Source organism: Phytophthora cinnamomi (assembly GCF_018691715.1).
Source record: "Phytophthora cinnamomi strain GKB4 chromosome Unknown Contig22, whole genome shotgun sequence".
NCBI classification, from domain to species: domain Eukaryota; phylum Oomycota; class Peronosporomycetes; order Peronosporales; family Peronosporaceae; genus Phytophthora; species Phytophthora cinnamomi.
The window spans coordinates 724,707-741,680 of NW_027150955.1; the positions used below are offsets into that span (position 1 = coordinate 724,707).

The following is a 16,974-nucleotide window of genomic DNA, read 5'->3' on the forward strand; positions in this document are numbered from 1 at the left end:
CCGCGAACACCGTCACCAGCGTCGGTCTCAGCTACGCCAACATCCAGGAGCTGCTCCAGCAGTCCGTCACCTGCCGCGTAGTCAGGTAGATAGATACACAACACATTATGTACAATGAGAAGTCCAGTCTACCTTCTTTTGGATTTAAATGTTACACGATTGTCTTCTTCACATACGCAATTATACGCAAATTATACACCAAAACTCCAATTACATTTCTCAATTTAAGGTACAGAGTTTTTCAAAACCTGAGGACAGTGTCTTATCCCGGCGATCTGAACTCTCGACCGTTACGACGGTAACGGTTCCTGTACGTGTCCCCTCGTGCGCATTCCACAGTCTCCGCTCCATCCATCGCCTAAGAGATGGAGGATCTCGTGGTGACTGTTGTCCGCGTGCTGGCGTCGCTGGCCGCGTGCTTCCTCTTCGCGAGTCTGCTGCCGGAGATCCGTGTGGTGCACCAGCAGAAGAGCACGGCCAGTATGCCCAGCGCGCTGCCGGTGCTCTCCATGGTGGGGAACTGCGTGGCGTGGGGACTCTACGGCCTACTGGTCGAAGACTACTTTCCACTGGTGGCCACGAACATCGTGGGGCTGACGTTCTCGCTGTTCTACCTCGTGGTGTACTACCGCCACGAAGCCAACAAAGCCAGTCTGCGACTGGAGATCCTGGCCACGACGCTGGTGCTCGCGGGCCTCGTGGCGTACCCCTTTGTGGCCGCAGCTGAAGGCGTGGAAGAGGAGACTGTGCAGGACATTGTGGGCTTCCTCACGGTGGCTATCTCCGCTGTCATGTTCGGCTCGCCGTTGGTGCTGGTCAAGAGAGTGGTTCAAGAACGCAACACGGAGCTGCTGCCGCTTACTATGATCGTGGCTGGAGCAGTCAACTGCGTGCTCTGGATGGTTTACGGTTTGCTTCGAGCGGATTCATTCGTCATCGTCCCGAATGCAGCGAATCTGCTACTGGGGGTCGTTCAGCTTGGTCTCTTTTGCGTCTTCCCCCGTGGGGGGACTTATGACACTGTTGAGTCCGCAACGCCTGGGTCGAAGCTCAAAAAGGTGGCCGAAGAAGAAAAAACGACCATGACGGACGTAGAGACGGAAGATGAACTTGAGAAAAGCACGACGACGACCGAGACCGACGACGAACCCAGTGCTAAGGATGAAAAGCTGGAGTCTCGTCCTTCTCGTCCTGGCGAAACCACAAAATCTGCCAAGGCGGAGACGGCGATCGAGGTACACTGAAGAGCGTGGCAACTTTACCGTGAAGCTGCGTGGTCTACTTGATTTTCCACGTCCAGCACGCGCGAGCAAAAATCCACAGTTCAGGTTACTGCAGACGCACGCCAGACTCACAGGGCACCGACGAATTCTGACATTTTTGCCACGACGGTCCATTGCAAGACAAGTCTGGTTTATCTGGGACCATAAGGAGACATAGCGTCCACCTGAAGGGTGTATTTGTGTGTATGTTTCATACTAGAGGCTTTGGAGTCGCAGTTATACAGTCGGGAATACATTGCGCAACGCTGCCAACGAGTTCTTCTGAAGAGCTCTACCACAACAAAAAGTTTCTCAACGCCGTATGCAGCCTCCAGGGGCTTTTTCGTGCCCTTCAAGTTAGCAGTTGGGTCAGGTCGAATACCAGTGATACGCCGTATGCAGCCTCAAGGGGCTTTTTCGTGCCCTTCAAGTTAGCAGTTGGGTCAGGTCGAATATCAGTGATATCAGAGTGGTTTGGCATCATTTAGTTATCGCTAACGTCCAAAGCTCCGAGACCCGGTTCGTACCAAGCTTCGGTATCTGACAACGGGTATTTGAAGCATCTCCGAACTCGACATCTTCCTGGCTCGGAGTTCGGTTAACAGGCTTCATGCTGGTCATGACAGCATATAAGATGAATGTTCACAATTTTCGTCTGTCGGGGCAAGTTCATATAGTGACTGGTGTGGTGGACGCACGCGCGGGATTCAGTGATACCTTTGTCCTTGTGCTGCTCCATTAGAATGGACAGGACGTGAAGAACTTGGCAAGTTCAAGCAGCGTTCCTGTCTGCCCGGTTAGGAGCTCATTCCAAAACTTTCCAAGTCCTTGGGAAGTTCCTTCAAGACACAACTTCTCCGTTCACTCCACGCTTGTCGTGAATAGCGCGACGATGGTACTCACTTCTCGGTCCGTCGCACTAGGCTCGGCAATAGCGGCAGCTTTAACAGCGCCAGTGCAGGCAGCACCGCTCAAGTACAATCCGTCCACGCCGATTGACACCAGCGTGCCGCTTACGGCTTCGCACCCGGCTTACGGTGGTAAAATCAACGACGACTGTACCAAGTCTGTCATTCCTGAGGACACAAACCAAGCGAAGGCGGAGGCGATGGTAGTCACGGGCTCCATCTATCGCAAGCTGCCTAACATGGAAGACGCGTCAAACACGGACGTCGTCTACCATGGAAATCGACTTCAACACTTTGAAAAAGAAGTACGCGCCTGCTTCTGCTCCGTCATCGCCGTGGGCGAGCAGCTACTGGCCAACCTTCCAGAACAGTATCAGCAGCGTGTGCAAAGTTGGGGAGCCTAGTGCATCGGAAAATACGCCAATGCTTTCGGTTTGGACCCCACCGACTTCAAGAACAAGGTGTCGGCGAACAATGGCATCGACGCCCACAAGAACCGAAAGGTTTGTTCCTCCGACAACGACTGCGCGAGCACCAACGACGGCAGCGCGTGCGCAATCCGGCGAGTCGAGTGGATACTGCATCCCGACCTGGTGGAGCATTTGCCACGCGTGGGCACCGGCGGCCATTCTTGAGCAGGAACCGCAGTGTGACGTCGAGAAGAACGGTGTCACGTTCCACGTGTTTGATATCAAGGCGCTGTTGACGGATCTGTACGATGGCGCCTCGATCAAGACGATCTTCACTGGAGCTAGATTCAATGGTCCAGATTCTCCTCCGACGACTGACCAGTACGGTCGATACACAAACGCTGCTCGCCGCGACCTACTTGCTTGAGCTGGATGCCAACTACGAGGTTATCGGCGGCGAATGGGTCGGCCGATCAAAGGAAGACCACCCTGACTTTTTGTGGTTCCCGACGGGCAAGCCAGCCGCGTCGGCAGTCACCAGCGCGGGCCTGAGCTTCGCTAACGTCGAAGAATTGTGGAAGCTATCGTTATTTTGCAATTCGTCCACCAGAGCACCGACCGGATACCGACAATGGCGCCCGCTGAGACCCCATCGACTGCTATTTTTTTTTCAAGCGGGAGCGGAAGTCTAACCTCCGCTACTTCTACCGCGGGTAGCAATGCAGTTGAGCCAGAGCCCGCGTCCAGTAACAGTGGAACCATCGGAACTTTATTCCGATCACCTCTATCCCTAGTGAAGACAATGGCAAAACCAAACCTACATCACCGGGGCTGAACAAAGGTTTTGCACTTGAAAATCCCACCTCCACGCCCGTGACGCCTGTCACTCCTCCCCACGGAAGGCCCACGCCGCCACCTCAGATACCATCGATGCCTGAAACTCCGACATTGACTCCGATTTCGACGCCCGACATCCCCGGGGTTCCCGAGATGCCTGTAGCTCTTCCTAATGGAAAGCCCATGCAACCGCCTCAAGTCCCGTCGACGCCTGAGATCCCGATGGTCACCCCGATTCCGAGCATACCTACGGCGGATTACCCTGTTCCGCCATCGATCCCCGACGCTCCGTTAACGCCAGCACCTGATAAAACGCCTGCCCGACTGAGCACTTTGTGTGCTAAGGATCGCGGTGGGGTTTGCTTTACAGCGTGTCAATTGATAGCGACCGCGACGCTCATTTCTAGATGTATAGTGCTAATAGAAAGCATGGTTTCAATCACCAACGCTGCACCTACTTTGGGCTGTGAGTACATTTCGATGAATTTGGATCACAGACTAGACTTGGTGTTTGAGCCCCATACTGTCAAACTCGGAACCCACTTTTCTACTGCAGCGTCGTGTGACCAACTACGCAATCTACAAAAACTAAGTAGACAGCAGGATACCACCCTATACAAGCGTCGTATGTGCCTCCGAATGAACTTTTTTCTTGGTTGGCCACAAATGGTTGTTAATCGATGCCAGAGGGGGTATTTTAATACTGATATTAAAATATCATCTGCTTTAGTTGTCATTCTTGCTTCGCAAAACGTCAATTTGCAAGAATTGTTTTGAATGGAGCTTTGTAGAAGGAGGCCTTCTTATTAGGACAGTATTTCGCGAATGCTTGAAAATGTACCACGTGCAGCCAGTTGCCACTGGTGGTAAACCTTTAATGCGTTCCGGCTGTTGAAGTCTGTGGCGTCTAGTACAGAGCGGGCTAGGAGCGCGCGAAAACGCCACTGATATTGGGCCATGTGTGAAGTCACGCAAGAATACATACGAAAATGTCCATTATCGCGATGCGTCTTGGAGGGAGGGAACTGCGTGCTGCCACGAAGTCATTCTGCAATTTGCCGCACACCAACCAAGTCTCCCAAGCTCCACCCCGCTAACATGAAGGTCTTCCAGGTTCTCATCATTGCCGCGCTTGCCATTGCCGGCACCTCTGCCCAGAACGCTGCTACCACCACTGGAGTTGCATCCCCGACCGCAGCTTCAACAACAGGAGCTGCCGCGACGGGCACCACCGGAGCTGCCGTGACAGACACCACTGGCGCGTCAACGGCGGGTGCTTCTACTGAGTCTTCATCAACTGGTGCGACCGGTGCAGCCACCACCAGTGGGTCTTCCACGGGATCTGTCGCCGCCGGAGACACTTCTTCGGCAACCAACAGCATGGATGGTTCCAGCGCGACCATGGCGGGTTCGTCATCCAGTCCCACAATCGATTCGTCGTCGGCAACGGATTCGTCATCCACAGGCACGACTGCAACCTCGAGCACGTCGGGAACCTCGAAAAAGAAATCGATGTCGGGATCGGCCTCCGCGTCGGGCTCCAGTGGTGCGTCGCAAGTGTCCGCGACACTTGGCGCCGCGTCGGCTGCCGTGGTCGCGGTTGCTGCGTACTTCCTGTAGATCGGTGAGCTGTGAATGAGGTGTTCACGCAACCGTCCTAGCCCTGTGTTTCCTCATCGTAAATCTACCCCCATTTTGCACACGTGCATTCCCATTGCATGTTTCTCCTTGATTGCCAACTCTACTTCGCTAATTTTGGACTTCAGTGTTGGAATTCCGCGATGCAGCGTCCTGGACAGCGCGGCAACAACCCCATCGTTTTCTTGGACGTCTCGATCGGCGAGAAGACTATCGGCCGTCTACTTGTTGAGGTCGGTAAAAGCCGTCTTTTTGATACCATTGCAACCTTTTCACGCAACATTATCGTACAGCTTCGTGCTGACGTTGTGCCCCGAACGGCTGAGAACTTCCGACGACTTTGTACGGGCGAAACGAGAGAGACCCGAACAGGACGAAGACGTCACTACGCGAAATGGTACAGGCGAGGTTGAGAGCTTGGTTATAAGTACCTTTTTGACGTGAACGTTTCCAGTCCATTTCACCGTGTCGTCAAGGACAAGTTCTGTCAGTCGGGAGATTATGCTGTAGGCATTTTACCAGCTTCGTTTGCGCTCCTTTGGCTAACATGCTGTGCTCTTGTCTAGAATCACGACGGGTCTGGTGGTGAGTGCACGTTTGGCCACAGTGCTCGCAACGTTGGGCCGGTAGAAGTAGAAGAAGGCCCGACATCTTCCCATGACGGCAAGTCTTTCGAGGTGCCACCTCCACCATCGACCTTCGACGACGAAAACTTCATCCTTCGCCACACAGGGGCGGGGGTGCTGTCCATGGCAAATGCTGGTCCAGACTCGAACACGTGCCAGTTTTACCTGCACTTTGCTCCGGTACGTAAATTCTCCCTCATCTTGAATACTGTTCGGCGTTGTCTAACAAACTCAAGATGCAGCAACCGGGCTTTGATGGCAAGCACGTAGTCTTCGGATGCCTAATGGACAGTGAAAGTTACGCCGTGCTGGAGCAAATCAACGCAGTAGCGACGGCTCGAGGAGATCCCTTACAGCCAGTCAAGATAACTCGAACGGGTCAACTCTTCCCCGCATAGCATTTCAGCTTTAGTTTTCAATCACTTGCCATCATTATTTTGGGACTCTGGGATGGGATTTTCCCGGGATTCGTCCCGGGAACTTAAGAACGGCCCTTACCGAAAGTCATTTCGTTCACTCAAAGTTAGTCTACTTCTCTTGTTCCCTCATTATCTGTTCCGCATCGAAGCAGGTAATGGCTACTGTCGAGGAAAATGAAGTGCAGCGCGTACTGCAGCGACTTCTGTGTGATCTGGAATCCAAAAAGGCGCTGTGCTGCTGCAGTGACTACCCTGGAGTTTCGGAGAAGATCTTAAACGAGTATTTAGCACAACACGGTCCGCTCACGAATCCGGTATTTGGGAAGATGCGTGTATTTTGGATTGACGAAGGTTACTTCATCCCGGGCCGAGATGTTGTCCCTGGCTGCTGCGAGTTGGCGCCCGAGATCGGAGCACGAGTCAGCAGATGGGCCTCCTGGTCTGGGAAAAGAGGCTCGTTAATGCTGCCAGTAGGGGCGTACATTTACGACAAGAGATCAGGAACCCCCACCACGGTGAGAATGCCCGACGTTACGTTCATCCCTCGAAGTGCTCGCAGAGATCGGGGTGCTCCTCAATTGTGGAAGTTGAACAGCGGGGAACTTTACGCCCCATCGTTTGTCGTAGAAATTGATCGATTGTCCGGCGAGGAGTCTCAGCTGGACGCGCTTGATGCTAAAATGTGCAACGAATTCTTCCAGCATGGCGTTCAGTTGGGCTGGCTAATTGATCCACGTCCTGAATGCCGAAAGGTGCTCGAGTACAAGCTCGACGAAGCGGGAAAAGTGTATCGCGTGGACGACGACTCATGGAGGGACCTCGATGGCGGTGCTGTCCTCCCTGGTTTTCACCTCTCAAAAACGGACATGGAGATAGCCCTCGACCCAAAATTTGACTTTGCGGTGGACGAGGGCATCGACGCTGTTTGCCCTTGTCGAGGCTGTGACGAATGCTTCCAGTCTCTGGGCAAATTCATTGCTCACCTCGACAACCACTTCTCAGAGCGAGCCAGGCTCAGGTACCGCGCCAAATGTGCTCGAAAACACTCACAGTAGTTGTCCCTAGCTTACAGCACGAAATAAGATCAAAAGGTTTTGTGAACGAAAATTGACTCCTATTTCATTCTCGCTCTTAGAAAGTTCTCCTCTCAATGCCAGTCAGACAAAAAAGGCAAGAGAGGACCCGCCAGTGCGCGACCCGTTCTCAGAGTCGCAGCGATCCCAACGAGCCCTCCTCCTTTCCAACTACCGCGGCGTCATGCTAACACGACACTTAGTTGTTGGCCTTCTTCTCCTTGAGCTCGCGCTCCTCCAGGATGTTGAGCTTGATGCCCTTGCCCTTGGGCAGGGACACCCAGGGGCGGGCCTCCTTGCCGACGGCGAACACGTTGCCGAGGCGCGTGGCGAAGTCGTTGCCAGCCGAGTCCTTGACGTGGGCAATGTTGAACGAACCCTGGTGCCTGAGGCGCACAATCAACAATACACAGAAGGCGTGAGTCACTCAAAGTTCAGAACCGCCCCGTCAACAATCGACCGGAGGACCATTTGGCAGTCACTCCGGTCTAAAAATAGCGCGACATAAAAGTCGGTCGGCCCATGATGATGATGTAAACCACCACACCCAGCTCGCAATGAGTCCAGAAGGTGTGTTCCTACCTCTCGATGTGGTGCAGGATGCCGACGCGGCCCGAGTTACGTCCGCGCGTGATGGTCACCAGGTTGCCGACCTCGAACTTGATGTGGTCCACCACCTTGCCCGTCTCCAGGTCGATCTTGACCGTGTCGCCGACCTTGATGAGCGGGTCCGGGTAGCGGATGGTGCGGCCGTCGTTGGTGGCGATGTACGGGATGGCCTTCTTGGTGTACTCCTGGCGGATGACCTTGGCGAGCTTGAACTTCTTCTCCTCGTCCGAGATGCGGTGCAGCACGAAGCGGCCCTTCGTGTCGTACAGCAGGCGGAACTGGTCGCCCGTCTTGGGCAGCTCCACCACGTCCATGAAGCCGGCCGGGAAGTCCGGGTCCACGCGCACCTTGCCGTCCACCTTGACGCTCTTCTGCATGCAGATCATGGTGACCTCCTGCTTGGTCAGGGCGTACTTAAGGCGGTTGCGCAGGATGATGATGAGCGGCAGGCACTCGCGCAGCTTGTGCGGGCCCGACGACGGGCGCGGCGCCCAGATGCCGTCCAGCTTGCCCAGCATCCAGTGCTTGGGCGCGCTCATGCGCTTCAGGTGCTTGCGGGGTCCACGAGGCATCTTGACGGTCGACTACTTGATAGAGACGAAAAGGAGAACTAATGGCGCTGGCGGCACTTGAGCTGCCGGAGCGCGCGGTTGGTTGGCTGGGGATTATGACCCGCGGGCTCCCGCGCGGCGAAGACCCGCATATGGGGGGTTGTATGCACGCGTTGTGCGACGGTCTTTCCAGGACGTTTGTACGGAAAAATGTATACTACAGGATGAGGACACTTGGCCCCGGACAGCTCTGCTAAGTACGACTTCACAACACGCTCGTCCGTAGTGTAGACGATCACTTCAACTTTCCCTGTACAAGAGCTATTCGATAAACTTTCTGCTTGCAGCGAGAGCAGTTCACGCTGGTGGCATTTTTGTGCTGCGCAGGACTGTTTCTCTAACATCAAATCGTCCCCTGAGCTGTTATCACACAATGTTGTTGTAAATTCTTGCAAGCGTTCGCTCGGCTTCTCTTGCCGTGGCCTCACCGACATTTGAGCGTGCAGCAGAACGTTTGCATTCCTCATTGTCTTTAAAACATCGCGCATGAGCTTCACGTCCTTCGCTTCCTCTTTTCTTGTGCGTGGGCACGTTCTTCCAGAACCGGTAATAGAAAATCATTTATTCGATAATGCCAGCCAAGTCCGTCGCCGCAGCAATAGGCGGAAGCACAATCAACTCCACCGCGTGTACACATGATCATCGGCCTTTATATACAGGTCTATCTGCCACTACTCATGAGGATTTTCACACAATGTAGAACCGATCCGAGCGCTGGTCCGAGATTCTGAATTCTGACTGCGAGGTGGAGTTGGACGCGGACTGCAGCATGGCCACCGAGTCCTGTGTGTTCCTCTCCTCGGGGATTGGCACCACCTCGCCTGTGGACGCGAAGCTGCTGCTCGGTATGCCGACGGTGACGTGGTTGTTGTAGTCATTGGCATCGCTGTCTTGTTCGGAATCGCAGCTCCCGAGGCTCAGCTCCGTCTCGAAGCTTTCGAGACCTTCCTCAGTTTCGTAGCTGTCCAAGCTAACCTCGGTGTTGTTCACTGCGCGTCGTTGGTCGTTGTTACTCCCGTCCAAAGCTACAACCGAATCTGTTACGGACATGGTCGACGCCACTGATCCGCGGATGAACCGAAGACTGGAGGGGCCCATTTGGCCGCGCTTAATGGGGTCGTAGTGCCAGAAGAGGGCGTCAGTGCGTTCGAATAGCAGGTTCCCAATGTAGTTGTCGCCTACAAGACACCACACTGCAGCGAGAATAGAAAGTTAGCATGCATAGTTCATCATGTGTGGATAATTTCTACGTAAACGTACTGGCCTGCTCGATGCCTCCGTCGTGCTGCAAATTAATCTCAACGTAGCCGGTCAGGTAGTGGCATGGGTTCCAGATGAACAGCAAGACGTTGTAGATGCTTCGTTTGGCCGTCATGCTGTGAAAAATGCTGCCGTTCACGTTATGGTCCGCGTTGACGAGCGTCACGAGCGAGTTTGTTGTAAGAACGCCAACCACAGTCCCGCTCAGCCGGTCTGGAGCTGGAAACGGGATATGCCCGCTGACAATTCGGTCATCTTTGCGTGGCGGTTTGCTCACTTGCTGGGGTAATAAGTCCGTCAGATTAACGAGCGTCCACGATGCAGCCTGAACAACCGCTGCCACTGCTTTCTGGTCTGGCAGGGAGAAGCAAGAATTAAAATCAGCGAATGTCTAGGAAAACCACCTTGTGTGCACGTCAACGTACCGTTAAAGTCCAGCGGAGACGTCCACAGACAGCGCTGTCGAATCGCCAATCGGTACAACAACGGGTTGCATCCGAATAAATACTTCAGGATCGGCGCAATCACCACTGCCGACGGGAACTTGAGTGCAAATTTTGCGAAACCTTGCCTATCCATGGTCCCTACCACCGCACACACTGTGTCTCTCCAACTCCACTTTGGCCATTGACTACAGCTCTGCATGAGCGCCACATTATCTCGAAGCAGCAAGATCTTGAGCGACGCAACCGAGTACAGCAAGCTAAATAGGAAAATGGTCGGGAAAGCCACGAGCCAGAAGACCAATACGACCAAATGGCACGGTATTGCCATCACCCCCAACAGGATCGCTAGAACCGGAAACCCGGCACCTCTGTCGATACTCTTCGTAGGCCTTTTCAAAGCTGTAGCCATGTAAATTCTAGCCACCGCCAATCCAGGCAGTGCAGTGAGTCCTACAACCACGTAGACGACCGCAGTCACTGGTAGCAGAAAGAGCATCACGAAGCCAGTGTACAGGTCGACAAACTCGATTCTCTCCACTCGGTCCTCGTCGTCAAGTTCTTGGTGGTTGGCCAGCCAACTGGCGCGAGTGGCTTTGGTCTTGGGCAGCGAATCTTGCAGCAGCTTGGCCATGGACGCGTCCGACCGAGACACGAAGTCGCCCCAAGGGCCGCCCACGGACACCGCGGGTTGAGCTGCTGCAGGTGCAGGAGCCTCGGCGGCCGACGACATGGACGACGCCCCTGATACGGAGAACGGGGAGGACGATGACGGAGGGACCGCAGACAAAGGACTGCAGCGAGTGGGGAGTCCGCTGCTCATTTCGGCGAGTTGAGGAGTGATCCATCTCACGTGAAGCGACATGCACAAATGAGACCATACGTCTGGTCTATGCGCTGGACCGAGTGATTTGGGAAGGATGCCACGCTGGACTTGCAGGCAGCGTGCGATGCCATCGACGAGCTTCTGCGGTTATCGGTGGTCTGCCACGAAGCCGGTCGTGGGCTGCGCCTCGCATTTGCCATCGTTGGTGTCGCGGTGGCCGAGCAGCCAACAAAATTGAGTCCTGGTTTCATATTGCGTGACTTTCCGCAGGTTTGTTAGACTTACTGTCGTGAATTCATTCCGACAAGGCTACCAAATGCAGATCAACGACACTATTGGAAAGTATGAGCGCACCGATCCAGTATGATGTTTTTTTATTTTAGTGGTAGAGCACATCAAATCTCCGGCGTATCTACCAATTCGAACAAGCCGACATCGGAAAAGAACCACGACGAGGAGAACTTACAATTCATTGTTGTAACTTAGTACTGTAATGCATGGCATCACAGTAAATTCTAGAAAAAAAGTTTCTCTCGAACGAGATATGTATGCCCGGGCAGCACCAGCTTTAGCTGGACGAAGTAAACGTGATGGAACATAATTTTCACCACGACTGGCATCGGGAAGTATATGAAGAAATCCCAGTGTAACGCTCATAGCACATCAAGTGGAGGAATCGCTAACGGAACTCACAGTTCTGTTAGAAACACTCTTCTTGGTTGATTTAGTTTTTACGTCAAGTGGTTACCACTTCCAAATGTCGCTTTCCAGTCTTCCTCCAGTAGCAGCTTGCGGATCATTTCGCAGTAAATGGTACTCGTGGTCTTGAGAGCTCTTGTCGTCGAGTCAACGAGCGCGCGGAACTGCCAATTCTGGTTTTCGACACCGTCCTTGAATACTGGAGTCACTTCCGAGTACATTTCTACCACGGTCCTGTCCTGCTGCCCGTTGCAGCTTGACCCAGCCGGTTTTTCGACAGAGCATGCCTGGAAAGTTTCCATCGCGTCTCCAGTGGAAACGCGATGCCGTTGATGTCGACATGCTCCGCATATTTTGCCCACACGATGGTCTCGCTGTCTTCTCCAATGTATTCTCTGCAGGTTTGCATGCCCCGAGCGTTTGCTGTAAACCCTTCACATTTCACCTGTAAGGCGAAGGGTGACGACACGACGTCGCTGTCCGTGTCCACATCCTGGCAGAAGCACCGATTAGAATGAGAATCGAAAGCGATGGGATGTTTAATCCTAGCTGTTGCACAGACCCTAGGCGGCGGTGCGCCTCGTACATGGACATCCTCCAATACGCCCTCCCTGCCACGCGAAGGTCAAACGGGATTGTCGTACTGCAGAACTTCTCGAATACAACGACGTAGGGGTCTGTTCGTACGATTTCCATGCCTTGGACGGGATCGGTGATGAGTTGCAGCGTCGCGACCGGAACAAGACAGAGTTACTGCATCTTGAAATATGTTCTCGATACCTGCGTGAGTTGGTCTGCAAACACCCCCGTAGCATCTGCAGACCTGAAGTCCCACAGCAGTGCAGGCTTTTGCCTCATCAAAGCAGACAACATCATATCCTTCGCACACGACTTGAGCAACTTCGTCAGATCACGCACCAGTTTGCAGTACCAGCGCACGCGACGCTGAGCTCCCGCTGGGCCTGCTCGACACAGAGTCTCTCTTCAAGCTGGCACTCCGCAATACCCTCCCACTGAGCTGACGCATCGTGGCTGGTAGGCAGGGCAGGAGATAGTCTCGAGTGGGCAGGCGCCCGCATCTTGAGTTGTGCCAGCCTGAGTTCGAGTATGTGAGTCTGCTCGCGGAGGTATTTGAGCTCTCGCATTTCTCGTCGCACGCGCTTTTTCTTCAGTATCGCGGGCTTCGGTTCGGGCGCTAGTTCTGGCTGGCCTGCACGCCTCATCGACGAAATTAATTCACCGGGTGGCGCAGAAGCAAGCAGGTCATCTAGGCACTGTGAAGCTGGGTCGTCAAGACTTGGGAAACACATCGCAATTGGCAGATTCTGAACTGCCGCTGGCTTCAGTATTGCCTCTGCAATGCAGAGTCTGCATACAACAGTACTATCCCGCTCTTATCGTGATACAGTACCGTCGTGGCGTTATCTGCATGATTACAATTAAAACGGAACAGCTGCTTGAGGGCGAAGGCATGTGCAATTGCTAGTACGGGTAACGGAGTACTACCGTTTACTACTAATACAACAAATACTACAACAACTATAACAATAATTTTTAATATCATATAATGTGAGCAGGTACTATCTAGAGAAAATGTATTTTTTTCACCAAAATATAACTTTAGTGTTTTGAATACATTTTTTTGGGATCCCTGCCACCGTGTCGTCCCCTGGTCACCGTGTACTTGGCGTTGTTCATGAAGTCACGCAGAGACTTGAAGCCGTTATCTTTGCGTGGCAAAACCCTGGCCCTCGAGGAAAGCAAACGGGTTGTACTTGGTGTCCTTGTCGATCGATTAGTGTAAGTTTTGGCCCCGCTTCTCCGTAGATTTGGAGACAAGATGAGAAAGTTTAGTGTACATGTGCCGTGATGCTAGGTATCTCCGAGAGTCGCGAGGGCAGTGTATTCTACAACATACTGTACCTCTCGAAGAAAAAAGAGTACCTGAATTGCTTGTGTCAGCCTGACTACGAGTTGCCATTACATGTACAGCATTACCTGTATTCGCTTGAAACGTGTTCTTAGATCCAGCATACTACATGTAGCAGTATTTTGCAGACTCTGGCTCATAATTGTAAAATATCTACCGTGGCATGAACCAGAGCGAGGTCCGCACAAGTACTTTTGATTCCGAGAACTGATATACAAAAAAACGACCCAGCTCATACGTAAAAGCGTCAAAAGCGAAGTGTTCTGTGTCCTTGGCATTGGCGTCGACTTGTTCGCTGAAGGGATAAACAGCAGCAGCGCTCGTCCATAGTTGTATAATATATTTGCCGTAGATTACAAACTGCTCCCGAGTACGTGTCCTTGAGCAGAAGGTGTCATGGGTATCTCGCCGCTGCTATTTCGCGCAGTTTTCAGCGGCTGGCCAGCTCCAGTGTTTGCGACGGTATAATCGGCCGGGGGTAGTGCGACTCCACGCGGCCGGATCCGTGTCATCCGGTTGTATTCATCGTCTTCAAGATCGTTGGGGAAGTTTTCTGCGCACATTCCATCTATGCCCTCATTCCTCCTGCCATCGTCCTCAATTGTAGCTGGAGCAGGCGGGACGATGCTTGAGTTGTGTCCGAGGTGGATGATCTCGCGCAACTTGCGGTGGAAGCGGTCGCGGTACGGTTTTGGCGGCATGGCGGATATGCCGTCAGGGTCTTTGCGGAAGATCACAGTTTTCACGAAGCGCTCGAATCGTTTCGACAAATTCCAAGTCTGTAGCATGTCAATGACCCCGATGTAGTAAAAGCCGGGCCCGATCACCACCTCGGCAGCGCGAAGACACTGTGTTGATTGCTTGACTCGTTCGGTGCTGCCTGTGACCTCATTGTCACCATACTGTTCTCCGTCCGTACCGCTACGTCGTCGAGGGGTAGTTGGTTTTCCGGTGAACGAATCAGGTGGCAAGAAGACGCTGCCATCCCTCGTGAGAATGTTGTGCCGATTTACCAAGTAACTTACTTCGATGATACCCAGCAGCAACGAGTAGTCCATAACACCGCGGGCACACAGGAAGTCGCTATCCCGCATGAGCTGTGCGAGCAGTTTACGCCCGGCCACTTTCCCGAAGCGCAGCTTCATGGTCAGATCCATGTCCTTCAGCACGACATTGGGCTCGTGCGGAGCTCCAGCTCGATTTGGGCACACATTTCGTCGGTTCTTGTCGCCTTCAACTGAATTCGAGCGCGAATTGCTGCCACCGCAACGGAAACTGAGATTGCAGTGACGACAGGTAGCTTCGGCGCCGCGACGAGGTTTCTGGGCGTTGCGATCTACCCATGAGCCTTTGATGTCATATCGCTGGTGGATAGAAATCCCTTGCTGTACGTCGAAAACGTTCTCCATGACAACGAAATGTGCCGGGCGACCATAGAGCTCGAGGCAGTAGCTTCCGAGAAAGCGCGTGAGGAAACTTTCTCCGTTCTGCTCTTCGATGTACGCCATGTACTCGTTTAAAATGCTGTGAAGAAACGTACTCTCTGAACTAGTCAGGGATTTCACGACGTAGCTCCGATCTGTCGAATAGTAGACGAAGGAACCGCTAGCACCCTCGCTAACCTTAGGTGTCGTGCAAGACTTCAGTGACGAAAGGTACGCGTCCTCATCTATTCCAAAGAAACGACGGATTCGTTTGAACTCCAGCGGCCAGAAGGCAGTAAATCGACACTCATTCAAAGCTGCGTCTTCAGGTGATGGCTGCACCATGAACGAATACTGCGCTGGAAAACGCTCAGGTTGTTGTTCTGGTTGTTCTGGTTGTTCACCTCGTGAAGAGGTCAACGAAGACATCGATGATGAAGGATATTGCCCCAGTGTGCTGGCTATCCGCACAGCTTTCGCGATTCCATGAGTGGTATAAAATACAAGCTCGTCCAGAAGTGCTAGATTCATCTGGGGGCGAACAGCGTCGTCGTCTTCATTTTCCACTTCGTCATCGTCCTTCAAAAACTCTGGCTTATCATTTATTGCATTGCCATCCACCACGACGCCAGACTTGGATTTCCTTTTCTTTCGCTTCGGACGTTTATACAAGCACCAGAGGATGAAAGGCACGCTGCCACGATACGACAGCAAAAACGCAAACAGTTGAGAAAGTCTCCGAGCCTGCGTAGCATCAGGAGTGAGCCAATATGCTCCATACACCCCCCACAGCAGTGCTGAGTAGGCAATGAGCGTCACTGTCGTCACAAATCCCTCTCGTAATAATACTCTGCGGTTGCGCAGAGTGGCTGATACGCCACGCCGGAGCCGGCCATAGGAAACCAGCGTCACATACAGATTGGCGATCATTGAAATGGCAGCTGGTGCTACGATGAAGACCCAAATGCCGGTTGTCGAACCACTCGGCCGCTTGAAGCTGATATGATCGCTGCGTGCCTGCGTGTCACCGCCTACCCAGCAGAAGCCACCCACAGCCACCGGAGAGCCAAAGCTATTGGATACGGCCATCACAACGGCGCTGGCAAATGCTGTCACGTGAGCGATCCCCTGGTACTTGTGGCGATTGAGTCGTGGCGACGTGAATGGGTTTGTCATCTACTCCAGAAAAAATAAAATGAGAACGGTAAACCAATTCACGAAAACAGAGAGAGAGAAAAAAACGTACCAAGTAGTACAAGTCTAGCGCTGTGCAGGTCGTCCACGCGCTAGAGCACATAATAAAATACTCGCGAGCCGTCGATAGCTGTTGCCAAAGTAAACACCGTAACCTATTAGCTAGTTTTTTTCTCACTGCTTCGACTTGACAGACTCACATACCCATCGACAGGAGTATTCGCTCCCAACACCTGCGCCCAGTCGATTCCACGCAGGCTCCAGCAGAAACGAGATCGCAAGACAAAGTTCGCACAGCGCCAGGTTCATGAGCAAGATGTGTATGTGGCGCCGATACCATTTCGATCTCAGGTACGCGCCGATGACCACCGCGCACATGGAGAGCGAGCCGGCCGACCCGAGCAGGAGGCCGCTCTCGATGCCCGTGGCGTCGAAGATCTCGTCGTGGAAGCACAGCGCGCTGGCGCCCAGCGAGACCGACAGCAGGAACACGCCGAGCGACATGACGAGCTGGCTGTTGCGGGCCTCGACAGTCGGCGCGCGCAGCAGTTCCGCGACGACGCGGACGCCCGGCCCAGCGGTCGGCGCGAGCTGAGCCGTGGTGGCGCTCCCGCGCGGACTGGGAGGCACCACGGGCAGCGCCTCCTCATTGCCCTCGACGATTTCACTGACGACAGCCTCCGCGCTCTCCTGCTGCTGCTTCTGAGTGTCTTTTGCGGTGACGGACGGCGGGCGCAGCTCGTCGTCGTCCAGAACTGCCGGCGTCATCAACACGTACGGCGAGAGGCTGCGGCGGAACAGCGTG

At 53.5% G+C, this 16,974-nt stretch overlaps 6 protein-coding genes across 6 annotated transcripts; 2 read left to right on the top strand and 4 right to left on the bottom strand.

The window, feature by feature from the left end:
• Nucleotides 1–365: 365 nt before the first annotated feature.
• IUM83_12131 (3-like protein) lies at nucleotides 366–1,244 on the top strand (the record flags this gene model as incomplete). The annotated part of the gene is made up of 1 exon (XM_067936735.1): nucleotides 366–1,244. One exon carries the CDS (start codon nucleotides 366–368, stop codon nucleotides 1,242–1,244), a length of 879 nt encoding a protein of 292 aa, XP_067794973.1.
• Nucleotides 1,245–4,460: 3,216 nt separating this feature from the next.
• IUM83_12132 (uncharacterized protein) lies at nucleotides 4,461–4,961 on the bottom strand (the record flags this gene model as incomplete). Its single annotated transcript, XM_067936736.1, has 1 exon — nucleotides 4,461–4,961. One exon carries the CDS (start codon nucleotides 4,959–4,961, stop codon nucleotides 4,461–4,463), a length of 501 nt encoding a protein of 166 aa, XP_067794988.1.
• Nucleotides 4,962–5,198: 237 nt separating this feature from the next.
• On the top strand, nucleotides 5,199–6,079 carry IUM83_12133 (peptidyl-prolyl cis-trans isomerase E; the record flags this gene model as incomplete). Its single annotated transcript, XM_067936737.1, has 5 exons — nucleotides 5,199–5,288; nucleotides 5,349–5,452; nucleotides 5,510–5,561; nucleotides 5,622–5,861; nucleotides 5,924–6,079. The coding sequence occupies 5 exons, from the start codon at nucleotides 5,199–5,201 to the stop codon at nucleotides 6,077–6,079; spliced, it is 642 nt and encodes a 213-aa protein (XP_067794987.1).
• Nucleotides 6,080–7,372: 1,293 nt separating this feature from the next.
• IUM83_12134 (40S ribosomal protein S4) lies at nucleotides 7,373–8,354 on the bottom strand (the record flags this gene model as incomplete). Its single annotated transcript, XM_067936738.1, has 2 exons — nucleotides 7,373–7,559; nucleotides 7,756–8,354. The coding sequence occupies 2 exons, from the start codon at nucleotides 8,352–8,354 to the stop codon at nucleotides 7,373–7,375; spliced, it is 786 nt and encodes a 261-aa protein (XP_067794945.1).
• Nucleotides 8,355–9,080: 726 nt separating this feature from the next.
• On the bottom strand, nucleotides 9,081–10,829 carry IUM83_12135 (uncharacterized protein; the record flags this gene model as incomplete). The annotated part of the gene is made up of 3 exons (XM_067936739.1): nucleotides 9,081–9,586; nucleotides 9,654–10,007; nucleotides 10,079–10,829. 3 exons carry the CDS (start codon nucleotides 10,827–10,829, stop codon nucleotides 9,081–9,083), a joined length of 1,611 nt encoding a protein of 536 aa, XP_067794944.1.
• Nucleotides 10,830–13,904: 3,075 nt separating this feature from the next.
• IUM83_12136 (Phosphatidylinositol-4-phosphate-5-kinase (PIPK-D6/GPCR-PIPK)) lies at nucleotides 13,905–16,970 on the bottom strand (the record flags this gene model as incomplete). The annotated part of the gene is made up of 4 exons (XM_067936740.1): nucleotides 13,905–14,808; nucleotides 15,892–16,151; nucleotides 16,222–16,299; nucleotides 16,374–16,970. 4 exons carry the CDS (start codon nucleotides 16,968–16,970, stop codon nucleotides 13,905–13,907), a joined length of 1,839 nt encoding a protein of 612 aa, XP_067795027.1.
• Nucleotides 16,971–16,974: the final 4 nt, after the last annotated feature.